The 26,061-nt window shown below is 47.3% G+C and overlaps 2 protein-coding genes across 2 annotated transcripts; one reads left to right on the forward strand and one right to left on the reverse strand.

Moving 5' to 3' along the window:
• Window positions 1-1,412: 1,412 nt before the first annotated feature.
• On the forward strand, window positions 1,413-6,101 carry LOC128422709 (urotensin-2 receptor-like). Its single transcript, XM_053407093.1, has one exon. The coding sequence runs from the start codon at window positions 3,043-3,045 to the stop codon at window positions 4,081-4,083; it is 1,041 nt and encodes a 346-aa protein (XP_053263068.1). The 5' UTR covers window positions 1,413-3,042; the 3' UTR covers window positions 4,084-6,101.
• Window positions 6,102-8,098: 1,997 nt separating this feature from the next.
• On the reverse strand, window positions 8,099-15,359 carry LGALS1 (galectin 1). The gene is made up of 4 exons (XM_053407097.1): window positions 15,105-15,359; window positions 13,480-13,559; window positions 9,295-9,466; window positions 8,099-8,324 (listed from the first exon to the last, which is right to left on the reverse strand). The coding sequence occupies exons 1-4, from the start codon at window positions 15,342-15,344 to the stop codon at window positions 8,178-8,180; spliced, it is 639 nt and encodes a 212-aa protein (XP_053263072.1). The 5' UTR covers window positions 15,345-15,359; the 3' UTR covers window positions 8,099-8,177.
• Between the last annotated feature and the right edge of the window lie 10,702 nt (window positions 15,360-26,061).

Consider the following 26,061-nt stretch of genomic DNA (forward strand, 5'->3'; position numbering starts at 1 on the left):
ACTCCTCTGTCTCAGACATTTTTCCTCCCTCACCCAGTTCATGTTACGAAAAAGGAGCAATGCAGCAGCGAGCTCCAGATGGCTGGAAAGCCAAACAGGATGTTGATGCCTGGGACTGTATCGTGGGAACTAAGGAACAGTCTATTCACTGTACTGAGCACTGGATGTTAGCTCAGAGTGTCATCTGACCTGTACTGGAAGTACAGGGGAGGAGTTTTCTCTCTCTGCTGTTGGTGTTAAGAGAGTGCAGACACGTTTCTCTGTACTGCTGGAAAGACAGAAATAAAGGCATGTAACTACATTTCTGTCTGTCTCTTTCCCCTCCCTGGGGATGACAGGGGAGGAGTGGTGTGTTCTTCTCACGTTAGAGGAGGATCGCCGATTGAGATCTCGCCTGATCTTGCCGGGAGTCGCAGATGGGGAGGTCAACAAGGAACTCAAGCCGGGTGCCTGGAGAGTGGCCAATTCCTCTGACTAGGCTTGATTCCTACAGTTCAGACCCTCCCTCAGGTCATCCAGCTCCCTGGTCTCTTCCCCTCTTCAGGATTCAACTGTCCCCTCTGTGACATCCCTGCAGGACTGATGACAGTGGGGAGGGCAGCTTTGCAAATTGTCTCAAGTCCATGTTTGTATTTGCAACCAGGCATTATCCCAGAAGCAGAGGCAGATTTATGGGAGCACATCCGGTTTGCCCAAATTGAGCTCCGAGCCAAGAGGGCGTCACAGGGAGTTCTGCAATAATGACGAGCGATGGAAGGCAGGAGGGGGCACCAAATTTTGGCATTGCACTGGGCACCACTGAAATCTGCACTGCCAGAAGTGGGGGATAGATTTTTTTCTGTTTCATGAAATGCCTTGCAGAAAACGACTAGAGATGTATCAGGTTGCATGTGAGCAAGGACATTGTGTGTGTGTGTGTTTTGGGTTCAAGAAGATGAGTTCTGAGTGGCTCAGTAAGAATGCTGGAAATGTTTGTAGGAGTATTATTTTGTTAAACTGACTCCAGAAAGAGCACTGAAACAATCGGTTACGCTGCCAAACCCTTTGCAGTCATGCTTTCCTCTCGGCTGATCAAGCTGGGCTGATGGAATGGCTCATCTAGCACCAAATTGCCAAGGCAGCTGTTTGCAGCTGGATTTTCCCCTAACTGCGTTTGTGGAGCTTAAGAGGAGGGAAAATGGCTGGCTAGAGAATTCCACTTAGTGCTATCTGAGATCCCTGGCATTAGCATTACTGCTGACTACATGGCATAAACTAAGGGTATTGTTCCAAGCCATGACATGCAAGCAAAAACCTCACTGCAAGCGTGTGCATGCTTCCTTACACATTACTAGTATGCAACAGCCAACAGGATAGAGTTTTGTCTTTTTTATGCTGTGGGCCAGGGATGGGGAACCTCAGGCCCAGGAAACAAATGGAGCCTTCCAGGCCTCTCAATTCTAGTCACCTCAGAAGACTCCCTTGGACACTCCCTGCGCTGGCCTCCCTCCACACCCTGAAAGTTTTTATCTGACCAGAATGTGCCCTTGAACTCTGACAATGCCGCTAGCCTATCTAAACAGAGGATGGAGAAGGGTTTGTGTTAAACTATCCTAGAGGTCAAAGATGAAATGTACATTCATTGGGCCACCCACTTTTGCTTCTGGCCTTGCCTGCCACTAGTATGTGGTCCTTGGACAGTGGTCAAAAAGGGTTAGATAAAGGGCTAAGATAGGTTGCCCATCCCTGCTGCGTGCCTGTGGCATAGAATTGAGAAATGTCCTGATTTTGATCATGATAGGGAAATTGCTATAATGTTTTAAATTTAAAACATGCTTTTGCAGGGGCAAGGAAATATCCAGAATGTTTAAAACAACACTACAAGCAAGCAGCTGTGTTGGTCCTTCATTAATAATAAAAAAGTAACAATAACATTTGAGGACCTATTAATGTTGTAAACAGCTTTTATTAAGCTGTGTATGTGCTTAATCTTTAAAGCCCATTTGAAATTCTTACTCCAAAGAGTTCTGGGCACTGTAGTTTGTCAAGGGTTGTTCAGAATTGTAACTCTGTGATCCTAAAAGTAGAATTAAAAATGAGATGCTGTCCTTTGGGTTTTTGACTGCCAGGCTTGGTTGACTTGATACATGTTAAATGCAGCTGGCTATGCACCATCCATGCACCATCCTGCTATGATGACATCCTTGTGTGTTGTTTCTACTGCAACAGGTAGATATTTGCACTGAATACAGCTACTCCTCTGCAGCATGTTCATTGCTCTGCTTCCCAAAAATATTTTTAAAAGGAACTTATCTCAGATCATTGTTCTCTTTCCCAGCCCCTATTTGATCCAGTTCCTTAACCACATCTGTATTAATTCAGGACCTTCCATTTCCCTCTTTACGGGGTTGAGGGCAGAGAAAGGAAGCAAGTAGAGGCAAGGTTAAAAATAAAAACCCCCAAAGGAAATACAGACAGAAATGGAAATGTTGAGGAGAAAAGAATTCTGCAATCTGCTGGGTGGTCGCACTACAGTGCCATTACATATTGCTGAGTGTGTTTGCACTTGAGTGTGAAGCCATGAGTCAGAGATGCTCCGCCACTCAGCGGTGAATGATGTTTTTGAGGAGGGCTGCCGTTGGGAAAGCACAACTGCCCTGCATCTCTTGTCGGGCAGAAGAAGACGAGGAAGAAAGCATCTTGGCTGCCGTGGGGCTAGTTTTATTTGTGTCAACAAATGCTTGATGACAGAAGTCGCGGAGGGCCAGCTGGAGAGAGTATGAGAACTCTGCAGCAACAGAAAGCAGCAAGAGGATGCCATGCCATCAAATCTGTAAGCGTGGAACGGATGTGCCTTCAAGAATGGTAAGATGAGCATGGGGTGCAATGAGGACAGCCACCCCAATAGCCTACATAATTCCCTATGAGGCTCACACCCACCCACACCTAAGTGATTTTAGTTTCTTCCCATCATCCTTTGCCTCCCTGTCCAGCCAAGGCTGTCAAAAAGACACTGTGTGTGGTTGGTAGTTCCTCTTAGAACCAGAGTCCCTCGGCTATCCAATGACGACGGAACTCATTGAAGAAGCTTCGTTGGGCAATTTCTCCTATGACATTGAGCGTGGAGAAGAAAGTCCTGTCACCAGGGCCTTGGGCGCAGTCCTCCTCCTCATGTGTCTCTTTGGGACAACGGGCAATATCTATACGCTGGTGGTAGCATTTGGTGGCATGTCTGTTCGCTCGGCGGGTTCTTTGCGCATCTACGTGGTCAACCTGGCCTTAGCCGATCTGCTCTACCTTTCCACCATCCCCTTTGTCGTGTGCACATATTTTGCCCAGGACTGGTTCTTTGGGGACGTGGGCTGCCGGTTTCTGCTCAGCTTGGACCTGCTGACGATGCACGCCAGCATATTCCTGCTGACGGCCATGAGCGTGGAGCGTTATTGGGCCGTGACCAGACCGCTAAGGGCCAGGCAGGCTGGGAACAGCTACCGCAGGCTTGCTTGCGTTGCCGTGTGGCTCGTCTCGTCTTTTCTTACGGTGCCCATGATGGTCATGATCCAGCAGAGGGAAGGCAGGAGTGGAAAGCTCATCTGCTTCCCCACGTGGACGCCTGGCGCTTTCCAAGTGTACCTCACGGTTTTGTTTGGCACGAGCGTCCTTGGGCCTGGTTTGGTCCTGGGGGTGGTGTACTCCCGGCTTGTGCAGGCCTATTGGGCTTCCACAAAAGTCATGTGGTCACCTGTGGCGAGCAGGGCCCTGAAGCAGAAGCTGTTTCCCAGGATCTTCAGCATCATCGTCGCCTACTGGGCCTGTTTTGTACCATTCTGGGCCTGGCAACTCACCAAGCTGTACTGGCCAGAGGACTTGGAGATTGGGCCGACCGCCCAGGCTTACCTCAACTTTGGCGTTACCTGCTTGACCTATGGCAACAGCTGCGTCAACCCTTTCCTGTATACCTTGCTCACCAGGAATTACCGCGAGTACATGGCTGCTCAGGGCGGAGAAAGGCCACGTAGGAGGCATGCTTTCTTCAAGAAGAAAACGCATGAAATGCCCCAAGCAGAACATGTGTCTGTGGCAGAGGGAGGAGGGCTGGGATAAAGGAGGCAAAGGGTGGCCACCAATAATCTACCCCAAGGATGCCTTTGTGTCTGCCTGCACAGCTGGGCTTAGCCTTGGAGAGCAGCAGTAGTAGCAAGATGGGGAACAGTGACTGCAGACTTCACTCTGGGAACCTGCATGTTTGCTTGTTCACACTAAACCATCTTTTGGCTTAGTGTTGGGTTGTAACTGGGCCATAGTGTATATCAGAGGTAGGAAACCTCTGTCCCATGGGCCAGATTTGGCGCACCAGGCCATTTCCCCCAAACCACACTGACCCAACCTATAGCTGCTGTTTGGCCTGGCTTCTAATTTTTCTATGCAATTCTGTTTAACCTTATTCTTTTCTGCAGATCAGTTTTCCCTAATGTACAGTTTTGTATGTTATTTTCACTAATACAGTGGTACCTCGGGTTAAGTACTTAATTCGTTCCGGAGGTCCGTTCTTAACCTGAAACTGTTCTTAACCTGAAGCACCACTTTAGCTAATGGGGCCTCCCGCTGCTGCCGTGCCGCTGGAGTACGATTTCTGTTCTCATCCTGAAGCAAAGTTCTTAACCCGAGGTACTATTTCTGGGTTAGTGGAGTCTGTAACCTGAAGCATATGTAACCTGAAGCATATGTAACCCGAGGTACCACTGTATATGTATTTTTATGCACACTTTACCCGAGTACATACATTATGGCTGGAGAAGTGCCTTGCAAGATTTGAAGCAGTGTAAGTCTCCAAGGTTGGCTGTGTCTTGATGTTTGTGTTGTTTCAGAAATTTCAAATTGGGTAGGTTTGCCTTTAAATGTGAACTGAACTGAATTTCTCCCCATTCCTACCTATAGCTCCCTATCGAGACAGTGAATGCCATTTGGAAATCTTTGCTTTGCAGCTGTCCTGTAATAAGTACAGCCAGATCCGTAGCTGCAGTAATCACATATCCTTCCCCTGTTGGCTCCTGTTTTCATTTCTCTCTCCTTCATCTGTTGCCTTCCTTGTGTTGACAGCTAGACTGTAAACCCTTTGAGGGCAGGGACCTCTCCTTTGATTCTTCAGTTAATTTATACGGAGGATGCTTTAATAATAGTAGCAACAAACATTCTGTTCTCCCTCCACTCCCAAATAAGCATGTATTGTAATCCATTTGCTAATACAAGCAGCTTTAGTAGCCAGTGTAGGACAAATTATTGAGGACTAAATGAATGCAGCATACAGGAGGCAGAAAAGAGATTCCAGCAACAATGTTAAGTGAGAGTGGGGAGGAAGGACTCAAGTGATGATCTTTGGTGCAAGAATAGATGTTTCAAATACGGTACACAAATGTCTCTAGTTTTATCTGTGAAATATTGGCATGGCATGATACCAGCTTAGCAGCAGCCAAAGAAGGAATGTCTTATGTGGCTGTAACATACCTCATAGCAGGAGAACTTCAGAAGGCAGGAAAATATGTGGAGAGAGAAGGGTTGGGAGGTCACACTTTCCTGTGACTAACGGAGTAGTTTGTAGAATATAACAAGGCCTTTAAAAAGTTGGTAGTTGATCCACAGCAAGGTGAGTTTTTCTACTGCACACATATAAGTGCTTGTTGCACCAGATCAATGTACATACAGGATTTAATAAGTTTTTAGTGCTTTATAAACATTAAGAATAGTCGTCGGTATTGTCCTACTGAATGAAGAAAAGCAGAATCCTTTGCAACTGTCTCAGCTGCAGACTGTTACTGTTTTGTGAGAGGGACTCAATAACTTGTAGGTTCCTGAAATCAGAATGGATTAAAGAGGTCTGCCACTCTGGTGCAACAAGGCCAGCTTTTTAAAATAAAATAAAAACTTTTTGTGGTTTGGAAAGCAACACCCCAGCTGTAACGGTTGTGCAGAGGATGTGGTTTTGTCTGGCATGCCTTTTCTAAACTCAGCAGTGCAGTGGCAGGGCAAGCACCACCAGCCACATTCCCCTCCAAAATGATTCTGCTTGCCCTTTGAGATCTGTGGAGGAGGTCTGTGTGGTGCATATGGGCAGGGCCTTTTCTGTCATGGTGCCCAGACTTCCCTCCCTCAGGGTGCCTGTGTGGCAGAAGAAGAAGAAGAAGAAGAAGAAGAAGAAGTTTGGATTTGATACCCCGCTTTATCACTAGCCTAAGGAGTCTCAAAGCGGCTAACATTTTCCTTTCCCTTCCTCCCCCACAACAAACACTCTGTGAGGTGAGTGAGGCTGAGAGACTTCAGAGAAGTGTGACTGGCCCAAGGTCACCCAGCAGCTGCATGTGGAGGAGCGGAGATGCGAACCCATTTCCCCAGATTACGAGTCCACTGCTCTTAACCGCTGCACCATAGACTGCATTGTCTGCAGGCATTTGCGTATTCTGAGGCTGCAAATATACTATACATTTAAAACACACAAGTTCCCCATGGAAATTTGCTCAGGGTGCTGGGAATTGTAGTTTGACGAGGGGTCAACTCCAGTTCCAGGATTTGTTGGGGGAAGTCATGTGCTTTAAGTGCATGGTGTGTATGATGATAGCCACGCCCCCTGACAGCCACACCCCTTCCAAGATTATACAATAATCTTAAAACGATACATTAATAATTTGGGATGTTTTGCAATGATCAATGATCTATCTCAATATGTTGCCTTTCAGCTGCATCTACTATTTTCTGTGTGTGTATATCAGCAAATGATTTGGAATGCTCTATCTCCTTTTGGAGTGACTTGAGTTACGTTTCCCTTGACGTTCCATTGTGCATAACAGAACCTGCACACCATTGAAGAACCTGTGTTTTCGGTGTTCCTAAATGCTTAGCTTTGGAGCATACAGGACAACTTCTCCCTGGTGATCTTCCCTAGGAGCCAGTCCTCCATGGCTGACTCGCCTCCTTTCACTCTGGCTGACTCTTAAGCATCACAAAAGCTAAGAAGTTCCCCTTTCATGCTGATTGTGTAGTTTTAGGATGCTGGAGACATGGTCCCTTCTGCAGAAATAGTAAAGGGTCTCTGACACACACCCCCAACCCTAGATCACTACACATCTGAATGAATTTGACTGGGCTTTACTCCTCACTTTATTTCCAAAAGCGTCCGTACCGTGCTTTTTATTATGTTTTTCTTGAGGCTTTTATAGTGTTCTAAAATACAATTGCATGCCACTTCAGGAGACCTCTCCTTAAAAAGCATGCATATATATATATGTAAAATAAACTATTCAAGGGATTGTCTCCCACCAATGCATTCTCAACTGATCCACTGACATTAATAGATGTAAGATAAGTCATTAACTCCAATGGATCTACTCAGAGTAGGACTTCCATTGGCTACAGCCCAAGGTAAATAAAAACACTATCCGCTCTTGCACTTGATGACCCCAGTAGGTTTATGTGTATTTGTGTGTTGTGCACACCTATGATGCAGCGCTGTTGCCTAAAAACATGTGAGCAGCACCTGATGGAGGAGTCTCATCAACTGGCCAAGCAGGCAGTGTTGGCTGGCGCCCATTGGTACCGGTAGGGCAGAAAGCAGGGAGATCAGCAGTAGGTGGCGCTAGAGCCAATGGGCTATTCTAGTTTTGTCCCTATCCTTCTGCAAGGGCAACGTGGAGACTAAGGAGGAGGAAGATACCAGGCATGGCCACCCCTTGGACTTGGACAGGCAGATGATGCTGAGTGCAGACTGAGGTTGGAGGGATGGTGCCCCATTCCCACCCCACCCCCGATCAGCCTCCACTGCCTCCAGTGGCTAGAGAGATCAGACTTCAGTGTTCTGCTTAACTCCTTGCCCCTCTCTATGGTTACTGGACGCAGGCCACATTAAAACAATAAAATGAAGAAATGAAATGTGCACCTGCATATTTTTATTTTTTTTAAAATCAGAATTGCGGCTAGACATGTCAGGAGTGTTGGCTCTTAGTTTGCCCCCCCCCCCCGCAAATTCCACAAGCATCTACTACTACTGACCACAAACATCATCTGCCTCCATGGCAATGATGGCCCTGGAAGAACCATGTGGCAAAGACTCAGAAAGACACATCACCAGTTTACACCAGAATTCAGCTGTGTTTATTTTGCTGCCTTATTAAGCAGGAGAGGTGAGCAAGACAAGACTTAACCGAGGCTTAACCGAGAGATATGCCTTTGAAGTTAAAGTCACCTTCTACGCAGACATATTCAATGCCTTCCAAGTGAGCGCTGTTGGGGACCTTGAACTGATGGTTGCCAGGCAATGTGATGGTCACCTCGTTTTTGTCATGAGTGAAGAGCACCTGAAGGAGGGGAAAAAAGGGGTGGGGTGGCGTGGTTTCAGCATGAGAAGAGCACCAACTATCAGTTATCCCAACTGCTGAGAGGGATAGCTCACTTGGTAGAGCATGAGACTCTTAAATCACAGGGTCATGTGTTTGAGTCACACGTTGGGCAAAATATCCCTGCATTGTTTTTTTGGGCGTGTTGGACTAGATGATCCTTGTGTTCCCTTCCAACTCTTCTATCATTCTAGTTATCAAGCGACTGGACTGGAGTTATGGCTGCTAGTGGAAGATGCACATCTATTCTGGGCTTGCTGGCTTTTGACAGAATTCCTGGGCCTTTTTAGAACAGCAGAAGAGGCAGGAGTCCAGCAGGTAGTGTTTCCTTTCCATACTAACAGGATTGGGATCCTGTCCCCCCCCCCACACACACTGAGGGCCGTTTTCCTTCCTGGGCAACTGTCTGGGGGCCACAGGCCAGTGTTGGGTGGGGCCAAACAGGTGACACAAAACAGGTAAATGTCACCTTTGGACAGCAGGCTAGTTACTATGCACACACTTAACACACCTGTCCCTAGCACCCATCCAGGCAAGGAAAAGGCAATGTCAGCATTTGAGGAAACATTCAGCCAGGCCAAAGCGCACTAGGAGGGTGTCAAGGGTTGTGGCCTTGGGAGAGCCTCAAAAGCCTGAGGATCTCTATCATCTGCATTCCAAGGCAGCTCAACCTGTTGAATGTTTGCTTCTCCTTCAGCTGCTAAGTGCACAGACAGGAAGCATCACCTCAGTTTGGATCAGTTGCATAGGAACTGGGCCTCCAGTCCAAACCTCAGCAGCACCTTCACCCCATATTCATGCATTACAGAGTCCTCCATCCATGCCGCTTTCAAACATGGCTTTGTCACCTCTCCTTATGACACTTTCCCACTCAAACCCACATGCAGTCCCCCCTTTCCCCTGCCACAACCTGTGCAAATCAGAGTCTCACCTCTGCACTGCTGCCCTCTTGGAAGGGGAAGTTGGTCTCCCTGTGTTCTTGGCCCCATTTCCCGTTGATCTTGGAGTTGCAGACAATGGTTCGGATGTCCCCGTGAATATCGAAGCGTGCGTTGAAATGCAGCATGATGTCATTTTGGCCTTTGCCCAGGTTGATGACCCAACTGAAACAGGCGGCAGACAGTTAATTGCAAAGCCCTCATGTCTCAGGGATCCACTGCTACGCTCTTCAAATGCTCAATGAAGACTGGGTGCAATCTAAACGCATACAAGCACACATACCCTGCAATCTTTGTGCTAGCAAATCAGGAGAGATGCTCAATAAACAGATCGTGTGGAGGAGCCCTTAGTGTCTCCACGTTTACTTCAGAGTTGCCCAGAGAACCACAGTGGCAGCTGCTCCGCGTTCAGTGCCACCTGAAGCAAGTTGGTTCACCCCCTGCTGCATAACAGAGCTGGCACTCTCTCTGGGACAAATGGTGCCTTTTCCCACAGAGAGAAGAGGTGCCGGGGAGTGATTTGGAGTGGAGAAACAAGCCGGTGGGGAAAGGATTAAGCACACAGGGCCTTTCTGCTTTAAATGATGATAAAAAAGCTAGCTTTCATGAAAAGAGACGTTTGTTCCTCCCCAAGACAAGCTGCAATAGCAGAAGTTACTTCACAGACTCATAGAATTAGGTTATGTAGACATTGCCTGCTTAAAACTCAGCAAGGTCATTTCCCTCCCCTCACTGTGTTTCAAGGCGCATCAGTACGCTTGGATTTGTTTCCAAGTTGTCTGTCCACACGTAGAAGCCAACTCCTAGGTGCTGAGGTCCCTTCAGCCCTCCCCCCAAAGTATTTGAGGGCGCCAGCCTCCCGCCATTGATGGACATTGCAATTCAAATGGTGTGTGTGCACCCCATCTTGTGATTATGTGGGGCAGGGCCTACCTGCCCCCCCACCATATTTACTCAAGTTGGCACCTTTGCAAGGGGGTAGGACTGCCTCTGTCCGATGGATTATGCTTGACGTTTTCAAATTGGGTTCAAGCTGGCTTTGGAGTGGGGAACACGTCAAGCCACAGTATTGCACAAGAAGCTACTCTACGTTGTGGGTATTATTGTGTGTATAGGGATTCAAAAACCAGCGGTGGGAGCACAATGGAGCCACAGCACATGGCCATGTGTTCACAACTGTGGAGATCATCTTGTGGGGGCAACCAACAGCCCACCAGATGTTGGATGGCAACTCCCAGCCAGCATGGCAAATGGCCAGGGGGGATGGGAGTTGCGATCCAGCAACATCTGGAGGGCTACAAGTTAAGCTTCCTTGATCTAGGACCATCCCTCTGCTCAGTTTCTATTCATGGAAAACTGCAAGCTGCTTCTACCTGTCCTAGAGGCAAGTTGAAGCAATCCCACAACACCTCTCCTTATCGAAGAATATTATCTGCCACTTTTGAGTGATCCTCCCTACCCTTGAGGCGTCACCATGTAGGTGCAAGCCAGGGAGGTTTGGGGAATGAAAAACTAGGAAGCTTCACTGATGGTATCACAAGGAGATGGGAAGAGTTTGGGCATGTTCACCTTCAAGCGTTCCCAGTGATGGAGCCAAAATCCCTCTGATTTGGCCCTGAGGCACCCTGCTGTCCAACCACAGACCTCTTCTTGCATTGCTGGAATTTCCCAACATTAAGCCCTCTCTTTGAACAGTTACAGTTCCTCATATAATGAGAATTCAGAAGAAACAAAGGCAGCTCCAACCCTTGTCTTCTGGAAGCACTAGAACCACCTCCAGTAGCTAGATTTCACTGCTGTAGCATGTGATCGTGCAGCAGACAGAAAGGGGTGTGGTGCTGTCTCCCCGCTACTGTCTTTTTGGCAAAAGAAATCTGTCAGCCAGCAGAACTACTCAGCTGGGCCTTTGATGGGGCTGGTTTCTGGCCTATGCAATTGCAGCCTCCTTCAGTTTGCTGCTTTATGAGAGCCCTTATTCCCCACCCCTGATTCATAAACTCTTCTCCTTTCATCTCAATCCAATCCCCACAAGCTAAACTTTGCTCAGGATTGAATCCAACCTGGCGCGGATTAGGGGGGGTGTCTCAAACATGCAGATTCTTTTGGCAAATGTTCCGTCTTCTTCCCACCCCTATCTGCACTCCATCGCTCTGTGAGATCTAGAAGCGGCTTGGCGTACATTTTTAAGTATTTCAGAGGTATACGTAGGTCAACGTGGGAAAGGTGGTGGCTCTGTGGCAGAGCATCTCCTTCAGATGCAGAAAGTTCCAGGTTCGATCCCTGGTATCTCCAGAAAGGGCTGGGAGAGACCCTTTCCCGAAATCTTGGGAGAGCTGTTGCCAGTCACTGCAGGCGGTTTAGAGCTAGATGGAGCAACAGTCTGACTTAGCTCTGGCATTAAGTCCTGGGCTGGCATGCCAGTACCCACACAGGTGCCGAGGTTGCCATACCTGCTCAGGACATTTTGCCGCTTGAGGCAAAAAAGGAAAATGGCGGAGGGAGGCACTGCCTTTTCTCTGCTGCCACCTCACGTGAAGAGGCTGCCCAGTGAAGCCCTGGAGTGGTGAAGGTGGCAGCGGAGAGAAAAAGAAGGCTGAAGAGGAGCAGGTGGCAGTGGTGGGAATATTGGAGGAGGTGTGGTAGTGGCTGAGTTGGAGGCAGCAGCAGTGGAGGAGGCAGGGAGTGGTCCAGATCTGACTCCACTCCTAGCTCTGCCTGCCACCCGAGGCGACTGCCTCACCGAGCCTCATGAGTGTGCTGGCTTTGGACCCTGGACTTTGGTTCCAATGGCCAACCCCAGATGCTCCACTGCTGCTAAGTGAAGCCCCCTGTTGGCTGCTATTTGCATCTCCGACCCCCTGCACATTCATTGCTCTTACACAACTGTGGCTGCTCCTTGAAAGTAGGCAAAGTTCTGTGCTCTCGTTTAAATGCTTACCCTGATTGCTGTGGGATGGATTGTACAGCTTGCCCTACAAAATCGAGACGCTTGTAAATCTGGGACAGAGGAGGGACTCCCAAGCGGAAAACCACAATAAGGAAAGGGAAAAAGCAGTGCGTTCGTCTGGAGAAGATGTACATTCTTCCTGGCAACAGCCCCAAGCGGGTCTTGACTGTGTACAGTGGGCATTCAGGGGAGAAAGGCTTTGCAAGAGGAGACTGAAGGGGCGGGTGTGGGGGGGGGAGGGAGAAGGATGGTTGCTTCCAACATCTGGTTCTGTTTAGGCTCTTGGCAGGAGCAGCACAAGCATGGGGGAGGCGAGGCCATGAGCACTGGAAAATGCTGCTGGGGGTGGGCATTACTCCTTCCCCTCCTTGGCAATTTCCACAAAAGCAAGGGTTTCTCCACAATGGAGAAAAATGTGTATTTGCACCGGCTTGTTTCCCCATTCCTGTTGGGACACATGGCATCCTCTACACAAACCCCTCCCCATCTCAGGGTTGCCCTTTCAAATGCGGGTGTGTGTCCCCCCCCCCCAATCCTTAGAATGTCTGACATGGCCAGGATCAGGAAAAAATTCCACATTTAAGGAGGGAGATCTGGAGACAACCTGGGATGGGGTCCACCTTTTGCTCTGGTGTGGACACCCTAAGACCAAGGGAAATGGGCTTCCTCTCTGTAGCTTCATGGGGAGCAGTTTTACCCCTAGGTCTCCCTCCTCCCTCCCATGCCACCAAGGGCATAGCTACGGACTTATCCATAAGGTGGGCAGTAAGTTTCCTGAGTCTTCATTAATTCCCTCTTGTGTATGTGAAGTTTTCTTCCAACCACTGCCTTTTCATGCTTCCTTCTCTCTCCTTAATCCAGACTTTCTCATATCGAGGATACTCCAGAAAGGAGAGGGAATGAGAAAATCTCGATTAAGAGCAGGGAAAGGGGTGGGCAGCCAGTGATTTTGAGGAGAATGTCATGCAGGGAACATCTTTACTGTCAAACGACAATGGAGATGAGCCCTAGTGCTCCACGCTAGTTCAACAGTCATTCCGATGAATCCCTTGGAGTTTGGATACCTGGAAGACGAGGGGCAGTGCAGGTCTGCAACAGAGTTCTCAGTATCTTGTGAACGATGGCCAGGATTCTTTGGGGGAAGCCATGAGAGCCAAAGCTTCCCACGGCCCATGCAAGTTTGGAATGTCTGCGTGCTCAAAGGTAATCTCTCCCTGTGAAACCAGCTTACCTCTTAGCTCCTGCTGGGATATCACCTTTCACAGCAAGACGGGCGCCGGGGGCCACATGCAGGCTGGTGCAAGTAATTCCCTAGAGAAGGAATTGAGAGAGAAGTGATTTGTTCTCTCCCTTTGCCAAGCAGCAGTAAATTCTGGTCTGATTATATTATTGCAGATGAACTGCCCTCAGGAAACTTGCCCCCGTTTTCCTGCTTAACTAAGAGGGGGACAGGGAATCTGCGGCCCTCCAGATACCACTAGACTCCAGTTCCCATCAGCCCCAGCCGGCATGGCTAGCGGTCAGAGATGATGGGAGTTGTAGTCAACAGCACCCAGAGGGCCATCTCTAATGAAAGAAGATGTCATGTTATTCATCACCCACCAAAAAGAATCTGAAACAAAAATGTGGGCATGTAGCACATTTGATTCCTAAGCTCCAAAGCAGGTTAATATTTTTTTTTTCACCTAGTCTTGAAATTACTAAATAACTGGCAATTTTTGTGGCGTTAGGTTTGGCAGGCAAGAGTCTGTTTCATCAGATGAATTAAATCAACCAGGACACTCTTAAACACCAGCTTGTCGGGCGGTGATGGGGAACCTGTGGATGTTGGAACTACAACTCCCATCAGCCCAGACTATTGGGCATGTAGCTCTGAGTGTCCTGCTTCCAGACTCCCTGATACCCCATGCAAGGGAGTATGGTCCTCACCTCTCCTGCTTCAGATGAACAGAGAAGTTAGTGCACCACTTGCAACCTCAGCCATCCAATCAGTAAAATGGGTATAAAACCTTGCTCCTTTTAAACAGCAGTCTGAATTAAACAAGTGGGGCTTTTCCTGCCACAGAGAAAGAGCTGGAGGAAAAGCACCCTCATCTTAGTTCCTGTGTTGGGAGCAGGGCCAGCAACAAGAAGGTAGCAGCCTAAGTTAGAAGTGAAAGAAAGAAGTGAAAATGATATATATTTTTTCCTCCTAGCAAGAAGGGAAAGGCTTAACTGGCCGCTGGCAGATGTTCTGAGCCACACCCAGCTGCCTTTGAACATTCCCATCTCTCACATCCAACAGGTGCCTTTAAGTGCTTATAATTCATTCATTATTACTCCGGGCTCCGAGCAAATTTCAAAAATGGGATTAGAGAGTCTGGGCACAAGATAGGCTGGTGCCAGAAGTAGCTAGTTCCAGCAACTTTCCCTATCTGGTGCATGTCTCTGTGTGCGGTGGGAAGCTTATAGGCTGAAGACTAGGAAAAATGAATCCTCACAAATGCAAATCTAAGCAGAACTCCAGTCTTCGCCTTGCTACAAACATGCCCTTCTGAGAAAGAGAGGGTTGCAGGATCCTCATTGCTATGGGGTTCTCCCCTGACCACATCCCTCCTCCTGATTGCGGCATGTGAGGAGAACGCACAGTCTAATAGCCAAACATCCTATCTCACTACAGATGAATCAGCACAACTCCTGAAAAAAGCATCATCAATCGATAGCAGGACTCTCTCCCTTCAGCCTCCCTGACATGCCTGCAGATTTCCAGCACTAAGAGAGGCTGGCACTCCAGTGCCCTTGGTGCATTGGAACGCCTGCCCCTGTGGGCAGTCAGTGATACCCACCAGCTGCCCCCCACCTTCTCCCCAGACTCACAGGCATGATGCTGTCCTTCCAAGCTGTTTGCTCCTGTAGCTCACTTGGGTCCTTGCTCAAAGTTGTAGGGGACGAGAGTGCCACTCCCTTGCCCTTATATAGGCTAGCAGCTGAGGAGTCACAAGCTCCAACGACCAATCCAAAGGCAGCAGCAGAAGATGGGCGGAGAAGGGGGTGGCGGCAGCAATTTGTGGGGGATGTGGCACAGCCTTCCTTGTGGATGCTGAAGGCAGCTTTCATGATGCATCCCAGCCATTTGCTGGGAGAGGGAACATCTAGCTAAGTGCGGCAGTGACGAAGCCAGTGGAAAAATAGTTTTACAATGAGAGGGTTTTATTGTCCGGGATCTTTTTAAAAATTAAACATGGCAGTTGGCAGGAACAGTCCTGGGCCTCTTTGTTTAAAAAAAGAGCCGAGAGCAGCTAGAAGTACCAAAGCCAAAAGATGCAGAGAGATATTGGAATAAACGGCCTTTATAGAAGAAGGCAAAAGAATAAAATCAACGTACGGAAGAAACGGCGTGTATTTATGTAACACAGATATGAAAATGTTTGGAAACTTTACAGACAGTTAAGTCTGTGGCCTGTGGCCAAACACTCTAATGTTTCTTTACAGCTCTGAAATGCAGGGAAAAAACAGGATTTACTGAGCTGGAAGTGTCTTGACTATTTAACCCATTATCCATGCTCAAATCAACTTATCACATGTTTGTCCAACAAGCAGTGATGGACACTCAACAACATCTTCTAATAATTGGTTCTGCCGCCCAACTCTTCTCCCACTTTGAGATTTTAAACCTAAAGATTTGCTCCTTTTTGCCATTATCTCCAGAATTGGAGTGGGGAGAGAAAGAGAAGCCTAGTCCTCTTTAGTTTTTGCACATCTTGGCATGCATGGCTTCTTCTGTCCCAAAGCCACCACCAGGGGCTCACCTGCATGACACATATGAAGAACCACACCCCTGTTCTCAACATTTATCCATCTGAAATAGCTACCACACCACACCCTAGTCCCATGCTTTTAGCTACCATATTGGAAGATTAACCTCGTTACCAGCCCATTGTTACCAGCTAGGTGGATGTTAAACACAACCAGGGTAAGGTTGGGAAACCCAATAGTAACAGCCCCACCCAATGAAAGATCAATTTCCTTGCCCATTCCAAGAATGTAGAAAATACTGGCATCAAAATATACACACACCCTGTAGTTAAGAAGACCTATGGAGGGCCAAAGATTCCTCACACCTTCATTAAAGACATTATATGACAGGGTTACTATATAAGTCTATAGTGACACTAAGCGCTTCAAACTGTGGCTGGCTTGTTCCCACGGAACATCTCAGTCTCCAGACTGCCAGCTTTTCCATTTGTAGTACACGACAGAATAAATGTACTACAGACAGGCAGCAACATATACCCCAACAGGTGCGATTAAGAACAAATTGAGTAGAAGCCAACAACCCGTACCACAACTTCCAATATCCGAAGGAAGGATATCATTGCACTTATTCCCTACTGCAAGAACAAAGGGTTATTGCTGAAAATTCCAACCTTTGCTTGGTTTGTGCTCACATTGTCCAGTGAGTATGTTCACACGCTGTTCTTGTGCTGGATATGTGCCGCCAAACAGAGGGACAGTCTTCTCAAATGTTACAGCAAGGAACATTGGCTTGTGCATGTGGGTTTCAAATCGAGGCATCTTCCTCACCTCTTCCACGCTAGCAGCCAGTCAGTGCTTGATAGCATTGAGTTGACTCTTGGTTTGGTGATTCCTTCTTTGCAGAGATACAGGAGAATGCATGTTGCATGCAAGGATCTCTGGTTCAGCTCCCCACCGAGAAGATAAGTCTTGCAACTTTTCAGCAGCTATGATAGGAGAGCCTGCTGGATGGATGTGGGGGGGGGGGCAAGTGTTGTTTGTAATCATTCTAATAAGTACAGTTGAAATGCATGTAACAAGAAACAAAGATTAGTCTTACTTTTCTGCTAAAGCACCCAGCACAGAATGGAATCCAGCGTGCTGGCTGGGACTGATGGGAGTTGTAGTCCAGAACATCTGAGGACATCAGGTTGGCAAAGCTTGGTGCATCTCGGCCAATCCCTGTTGTTAATCCGCACCCGCACTCAAGCACCTGAGAAAGCCACCAGGTGGGGATGACTCATGCATGGCTGCTAAAAGGGGAAGAGGGTGAAGCTTGCCGGCTTGGGGTCTCAGGGTTTGTTTGGCTGGTGACCAAACCTCCCATCCATCCTTGGCTGGGTGTGTCTTGAGGCAGCCCTAATGCTTCTTTCAAAAAGAAGCAAGCAAGCAAACGGCTTGGTGCAAAAGGCCCTTCCAGAAAATTCCGCATCTTTTGAAATCTACCCACATTTGGTAGACCAGACCAATTGTGACTCATTCTGAACGGAAAATGTTTTTTTTTTTTTTTTTTTGGAAGGGGGGACGAAATAACTTCTCTGCAAGAGCAGCATCTGTATAATTAAATCTGTAGAGCAGCGCAAAACCAGGCTGCAGGCCAAACGTCTGCTTTTGTGGTTTGTGTGGCTTTGCTCGCCTTGTATTCTTCCACCCCCTCCCCTCATCACAAGATAGGCTGAAGCTCTTCCAAGAGAGTCAGAACAAATCTTTCTTTCTTCCTCTACTAGGTTCGTTTCTCTATGCTTATGGCAACAGCATTAATGGTTCACATATCGTTTTAGCCCTCTAGCATAAATTCCAGAGTTTAATAACAGTTTGATGGTGTGTAGTACAAAAGACAGGAGGCACTGCAGAACTTTGGTGGGTGGTGGTAGCACAGGACAGGAAAAAAGGAAATATTGTGGGGAGGGATAATTCTCAACTCTTGTTCAGCAGCAGAGCGACTTCCCTACTACCTTTGCACTAGCCCCAACGTAGCATTTGCAGATTGATAACTGTATGCCAGTAACAAGGCCTCTGAATTATAGCCATCTTTGTCAACAATTCCATCCAAGTCAACAGAATCATGAAATTGACTATGGCAGCCGACAAGCTGTTTCTGGCCTGGTGTCAATTTCGTGCCCACCCAAAAATGTTTTGGAGATGGGGAAGAGGGGTGGGGAAAGAAAAAAAGTGCTTTTGAATGACAGATCACTGCTGAGAGTGAGAAACGGCTTTGCACTGCTGCTTCTCCCTTTTGAAAATGCCTGTGTGGAAAATCAGGCACACAGAGTTCAAGTGGGGTGGGGTGGGTGGGAGGTGTATGGGTGTGTGTATCCCGTTTTCCCAACCAGAAACGTTGGAAGGCTTGCAATGAACATCACTGGGATAATCAGGGAAGTAACTACAGAGAGGACAGTCAAGGAAGCCTCTTTACAGACGAGCAAGTCTAATGCTATTCTCTCACCTGGACCAAAGCTTCTGGTTCTCACCTGCTGGTCTCAGCTACTAGCTCTGTTCTTGCTGGCTATAAACTGTCTCCACCCTCAGCTTCACAGAAGCTGAGTTAGACATGCGGGAAGTCTGCAGACCAGAAGAGAGATATTATCTATAAATTTGGGGAAGAGGAAGGAAACAGATAGAATTAAATAGATCAAAAGTCACTCCTTGCAACTCTCCCCCCCAACAGAAGCAATTCTATTATATTCCTCTTTTAGCATTGAGTTCCCCATCAGTCTCCAACCTTCCCTTGCCAACAGCAGATCTTGCATCAGAAACATGTACTGAAACCCAGTGCTTGCTAGCTAGGCTGCCACACCTTTGTGTGAGTCATTCCTAAGACATTGGCCCCCAAAGCACCTGGCAACATCTGCCCGGCACCTGAGAGAGATTTTAATTATGATGAACGGTGGCAAGACCAGAAAGAGTGTTAACAAGTATATTAAGTCAATGGAATGCTTTCTATGCAACAAGGACTGAGAAGGCCCATTCACACATCAAAACATCCCTGGATGTTGCAGTAATCGAAGAATGGATATACAGGCGTGAACTAGGCTTGGTACAGGCACCCTGTGGTGACTGGTGGTCTTTGGTGCTGACAGGAGGAGCCATTGTAAAGACTATCACACACTGCCCTGGCTTCCTCAAGCCAATCCAAGATGGAAGCTCCTGCTCTGGAGCAGGTTGGCAGGAATAAGGAACATTATTTCAAGCTGAGGGGTTCCATGGCAGTGGTGGGAAGGGCTGGAGCCAAATGTGGGTGGGGCCAGAGCCACATTCCCTTTTCCTTATACGCATACAGATTCTAAGCATTAGAAATAATAGTAAAATACAATAGTGGCCTATGTACTGGGGAGCTGCCCTGATACTGGGGTTGATTCTACACAGTGGTTGCTCCCCATCTCCATGACACTGAGATCAGTAATAAGGTCAAGTCTACACCATACATGGCCCCACCCCCCGCCAAAGAATCCTCAGAACTGTCACTTGTTAAGAGTGATGGGAATCATAGCTCTGTAAGGATTAACTACAGTACCCAGAATTCTTTTGGGGAAGCCATGCATTTTAAATATATAGTGTGGGTGTGAAGTAGAACTGCCTTAGGGGAGTAACCACATAATCTAATTCTCCCTTGTCATGACCAGAAAGAAGTGGCAGCAGAACATCACAGGGTTTTTAAAAAAGCAGCCCAAATTTCAAAGTTACAATCATGAATACTCCCTTTTTTATGCAGATTGATTGTTAACAGTCCAGGCTAATCCACTGAAATTTCATCAGTGGGAACTCACCATTAAGACTTCTTTTTGGGGGGTGGAATCCCTAATATGGAATGGGAATCTTTCTTATGGGCCAACATGGGCTTTTCCTGTGACTTGGAAAATGCCAAATTTAGCCATTCAACAAGGGAGGATAATAAACTGGAGGAAGAGGGTTGTATGCCACCAGAAAATGGGACTCCATTCTCTGAGGGAACAGTTCCCTCTGACAGCTGGGTGAAGCTACCCAATTTGTCATCTATTGACTTATTGTCTAGCACGCCACCAAAAATTAATCTCCACCTTTGCTGGTAGAAACACTGCCTGGTTTCTTTGGATTCCTGTTCTCTGCTTATCAAGGAGCTTATGCATTTTGCCTACGGATGGAGACAGACCTGGACAGAAGCCAGTTCTTGTGTCTGATGGGGAAATAAAACTATTGTTCTGCTTCTTCTTCCCAGCAGGCCTTGCTGCAACTACCTGAAACCTGTCTAGCACCTTAAAGAGCTTCATCTGAATGTCTGCCACCTTCTTGCCCCATTCTGCCTTAAGGCCAAGACCAGATGCAGACTCCATGGCTTCTGTGTTAGCCCAATCCATTTCCCCCCCTCCCTTCCCCAATTTATTTCCTTACCATCTTGTCTGGTGAAGCGATCCACACCATGCATTTGAAAATTCTAAAGCACATCAAGTGCACATTTAAACCCCATGGCTTCCTGAAAAGAACCATGAGAACAGTAGTTTCTTAAAGAGTGCTGGGAATTGATGTTTGTGGGGATGGGAAGACAACAGTTGGAAGTCTTGTGGTTAAACGTGCATTGAATGTGCTTTAAATGTATAGTGTGGAAGGTAAAGGTAAAGGATGCGGGTGGTGCTGTGGTCTAAACCACTGAGCCTCTTGGGCTTGCCAATCAGAAGGTCAGCGGTTCAAATCCCCGCGACGGGGTGAGCTCCTGTTGCTCTGTCCCAGCTCCTGCCAACCTAGCAGTTCGAAAGCACGCCAGTGCAAGTAGATAAATAGGTACTGCTGTGGTGGAAAGGTAAACAGCATTTCTGTGTGCTCTAGTTTCCGTCACGGTGTTCCGTTGCGCCAGAAGCGGTTTAGTCATGCTGGCCACATGACTCAGAAAGTTATCTGTGGACAAACGCCAGCTCCCTTGGCCTGAAAGCGAGATGAGCGCCATACCCCATAGTCACCTTTGACTGGACGTAACTGTCCAAGGGTCCTTCACCTTTTTTATATAGTGTGGACCTAGCTCGAAAGCAGGCACAATATTTTGTGCTGTTTTGATTGGCCTGATAAATGGATTTTTGAACTATTCTTAGGAACCAACATGGCCACTTTTACTTTAATATAGCAAATATCTATTAATATATGCTGTAAGTCACCTCCAAACATCCAAATACAACTAAGCCTGGTAGTTCTGCACTTAGGGTTTCTGACCACTCTGGGAAGTCAGGTTCAATGTTAGTGCAATGTAGTGGATCACAGTGCAACTATCTGTTTGTGTCATATTTTATGACGCTTTAATTCATTGCAGTTCAAGGATACATTGCAGTGTATTGTTCACAATTTTAAGGTGCAATTGAGGTGCCTTGAGGAGGCTTTTGAGTCAAGTTGGTGGAATACAAGATCGTGCATTGCTTATAAAACACCTACAATTTACTAAGCACTGTACAGAGTCTCAAAGATAAGACAGTCGCTGCTCGCAGGCTTACAACTTAATAGACCCAATACAGAATATAAATCCAATGAATGAAAGAATGACAGTCACTAGGCAAGAAGACCAAAGCTTCAGGCCTGAAGGTGTGGCCTTCTCAAATGAAAATCCCCAATCTATGGGCCACACAAAAAAAGAACAATAGAGCAGACATCCCCTATAGCAGGGCTGTCCAACTTCCAAGAGACTGCGATCTACTCCCACTATAAAAAACTAGCAGTGATCCACCCATTGGATTGACCAAAGTTATTGAGCTTTTTTAGGGAGCCAGAGTTGCTGAGCTTCCACCTCTTTAGAACTGGATGGTTCTCTGTGTGTATTTGTGGCCAAGATAAACTTCCATTGCTGTGTAATTACCGGGGAGATGGTGCTCTCACTGCAAAGCTACGTGGGTAGTCCACACCTTCTCCCTGATTTTCGTGGCCACAGTGATGTTGCCTGCAGCTTTGCAAGCCCACACAAACGCTTAATTCTCAGGCTTCCAGGCTGAGCTCAGAGCTTGCAAAATGGGACTAACCTGTTGGGTCTGATATCTTGCCGCCTGTTTTGTGTATGGGACAAGTCGTAACTATGTAAACGTCCCACACATGCTGTCTTGGACTTTTCTTGGGAAAAAGAAATGAATGATTCTGAAACAGCTTAAAATAAATATTGTTTAACACAAAGTGGAAAAGTTCCTCTTTAGCATTTATTTATTTATTTATTGCTAATGTGTCTTTTGCTTTATCTTTCTCTGTGTTTCCTCTCTTTATTTCTATTGCCCTTTTCTTGTCTTCTGTTTTCCTCCTTTGTTCTGTATTTTCTGCACCTGCAATTTTACTGTATTGTGTGAAAATCTCAATAAAAAAAATCAATAACTGAGGACCATCCATTCTGATGGGCAGCAACTATCCAAGATCTCAGATAGAGGTATTTCCCACCTGCTGGTCAATAACCATTTCACGTGGAGACGCCAATGATCTTCGGCATACAAGCTGTTATGAACTGAAGTTCTCAACCTGGGCCAACAAGGGGATACTGTAGATAGTTATGCAAATGAAGAATCAAAAGTGACGTTCAGTGATTGGATAGTTTTAGAAAATGGCAACAGTTACATTGTTCTGGAGCTCTATATAAGCAGGCTGACTGAGCTCCTCAGCTCAGTTCTGTTCCAGCTTACAAATAAAGAGCTGCTTTGGAAGAATCGCTGTGTCGTCTGATATGTTCGCCCACAACTTAACACAAGCCACCTGCTCATTATTTGAACATCACCTGCTTATCTCTAGCTAAGAACATAAGAGCAATTTTGCTGGATCCACCTAAAGGCCTATCTAGCTCAACATCCTTCTTCCCATTATGGTCAACGAGATTCCTGTTTGACACCCACAAGCAGGTCACGAGGGCCAAGAGCACTCACTCCCTGATCATGTTTTCCAGAGATTGGTATTCAGATGTTGATGCCTCTAATTCTGAAGTTAGCACATCAATAGGGACCACTGGTAGGAGTCAGTGTAGCTGGGATCCTGAGCATGCCGCTTATCTCCTGGGCTTACTGCAATGCAAGCCTCATGCAGAACACAGACTACTTGTCCTAATGATACATTAGATTTTAAAAGCAGGAGTCAAATAAACCAAGCAGCAGGCAATCTAATTCAAAACCAAAAGCCCACCAGAATAGAAAAATCTTTGCTTTTATTTTCAGAGCTGTAGGAATGTTTGCTGCAGGAAAGGCTATATGCTGCCTTCATACACACCTAAATATTGCACCCAACATTCTGCTGTGGTTCTCTGTTGATGGTCAATCTCCATATAACATAGTGCTATGCGTTTGTGGGTGCTAGACCACTGTAATCTCTGAATCAAGCAAATGTTAGAATTTAATCAATGCTTGGAGTGTTAAGACATGGGTGCCAGACTCATATGCATTAATCCAGACCCATGTGTATTAAGCTGTGTGGAAGACAATGCCAATCCCCCAGAATCAACAAGTCTTAAATACAGTCATACCTCATGTTATGTTTCCTTCAGGTTGAGCGTTTTCAGGTCGCATCCCGTGGTGACCTGGCAGTACCGGAAAGGGTTACTTCCGGGTTTCGCTGCTTGCGCATGCTCAGACGTGCAAAATGACGTCACACGCATGCGCAGAAGTGGCAAATCGTGACCCGCGCAAGCACAGATGCGGATTGCATTCTGCTCATGTTGCGAACGGGCCTCCAGAACGGATCCCATTCGCAACCAGAGGTACCACTGTACTAATTAAGCAAGGGTAACTTCCTCTTCAGGTGATAGCCTGGGGGATGAGCCATTAGGACTACGAAGGACCAAAGGAACTCAAGTGTGAGATGGAAAATGGTTGGGGCCTCTCCCTCAACTCAGAGTTAGTAGAAGATCAAGCTTAGAGAGGTTGGAGGGAGGAGTGATGTCACCGGGAAGAAAGGCGGCAAGGTGAGGAGGCAGAAGCAGAGCACTATGCTTGATACCTGTGCCCATGGAGGAAGAAGGGCCCTCTTGGGGTGCTGATGCTGTGAGCTCCTCCATCATAGGCTCAGGTGGTATATATGTGTAAATAAACCATACACCATAAAGTCACCCCAGTCTCTGCTGTGCCACATGATATTTCAGCTTTCCATATCATGTGGAAGGATTTCTGTGGTAACCCCATGAGTCATTATGAGTCATTCAGCAACTGAGGCTCAACAGTTTTGATAAAGCTAGGGTGGGATCCATAGAGCTGTGCAACAGACAGATGCTTTATAGGCCGCACAGCAGCCACTTCTGAAATGGAGGGGGACTTCCCATACTAGCGTGTGATATGGCCTGGGAGTCTGCTGACCAAAGAAGTGGAGAAGAAAAAGAAGGAGGCAGCAAAAGTTCAGCCTGCTAACCACATCTGGGTCCTTGAGTTTGCCTAATGCAGCTCTTTGGCTCTTTGCCTATATTGCTTAATTTCGGAGCATGTGAAATCCTTCCAGAAAAATGAGCTCGAGGGTTAAACCCTGGCAAACTCTGGTTTACATTATGCTAATGCACAGAACACTTTGGCCCATGCATGTTGCCAATGTGGTTCTTAATAGGTGCTTCCTAATGTCGCTCTAGGGACGCGGGTGGGTAAAAGCCTCAGCGCCTAGGGCTTGCCGAGCGAAAGGTCGGCGGTTCGAATCCCCGTGGCGGGGTGCGCTCCCGTTGCTCGGTCCCAGCGCCTGCCAACCTAGCAGTTCGAAAGCACTCCCGGGTGCAAGTAGATAAATAGGGACTGCTTACTGGCGGGAAGGTAAACGGCGTTTCCGTGTGCTGCGCTGGCTCGCCAGATGCAGCTTTGTCACGCTGGCCACGGGACCCGGAAGTGTCTCCGGACAGCGCTGGCCCCTGGCCTCTTAAGTGAGATGGGCGCACAACCCCAGAGTCTGTCAAGACTGGCCCGTATGGGCAGGGGTACCTTTACCTTTTAATGTCGCTCTACTCAGCCATTGCCATGGAATCAGGGCACGCAATTCCTGGAAGTAAGATGGGTCATTCTCCCCCGTCACTGCATTTAATCAAGAAGCACGACTGGTGTCTGTTGGGTCTTATCAGCCATAATCTATTACTTCTCCCTAAATATGTCTTTTTTTATAGAAAAGGGCTCTGGCAAGATGTTGGCTGTGGAGCGTGGGAAACTTTTACTGTCACACCCTTTTTATTGTCACACACCAGCATCTTAATTTGGGTGGAGAGAGCAATAAATTAAAAAAAGGATCCATATGGGTCTAGATAAGATTGCTTGCCAGCAATCTAGCGGAGCGGAGGGGAGAAACTCTTTGTGGTTTGAATGAATGGAGCAAGACTAGTATAAATCGACGCCCACGTTTTCTTGAGAAAAATTGCATCGCTGCACCTGCACCTCTTCAGAAATTAGTATACCTTGTGTGTCCAACTATGGTTTCTGGAACCTTTTTGAATCCAATACGCAGGAGCACATGCTGTCCTTCTCTTGCAGGGCAGCCTTGGGATCAGGTCTGCCTGGCCACCTTCTTCACACGGGTAACGCTTTCCCCAAAAGCTTGTGGCATTGCCACCAAGTGCAAACAGGAATCACAAGTGGCACAGCCAATAGAAGTTTCTTGTGCACCTGAGCTGGAGGGCCCCAATGCCCCCAGTGCCTGTCTATGGTACAGTTTGGCTTGTGGTGCCCACTCCCTGCCAGGGTGGACTAGAAACAAAACTAGCTCAATGCTTTATGAGTGCTGCACACAATACATCAGCGCACCAGATGCTCATATTTAGGACTTGGCCTGTGGCATTTTCCTTTCTCCCCCTCCCCCAATCAATTTGCCTTAAAGGACATCTTTGGGGGAAGAAAAGGCCAAGGGGTAAACTCTACACAAATCCAGAGCGGAGTCCCTAAGATGGTTGGATGGCACCTTGTGCAGCTCCTTCCAGCAATTCCTGCAGCCAAGCTGGAGCCCGACATATTGCTTTCCTTTGGACCAGCTACACCTAGTCAATGGAAAAGATAAGGCCGAGCAAGGCAGACCAATGACATCACTGCTTACTCCTAATTCCAACTCCATGACAAGCTGCTTACCATTGTTCCCAATACAGATCCTTGGAGGACCCCACTGCTTA

This window comes from Podarcis raffonei, chromosome 10, assembly GCF_027172205.1.
Source record: "Podarcis raffonei isolate rPodRaf1 chromosome 10, rPodRaf1.pri, whole genome shotgun sequence".
NCBI lineage: Eukaryota > Metazoa > Chordata > Lepidosauria > Squamata > Lacertidae > Podarcis > Podarcis raffonei.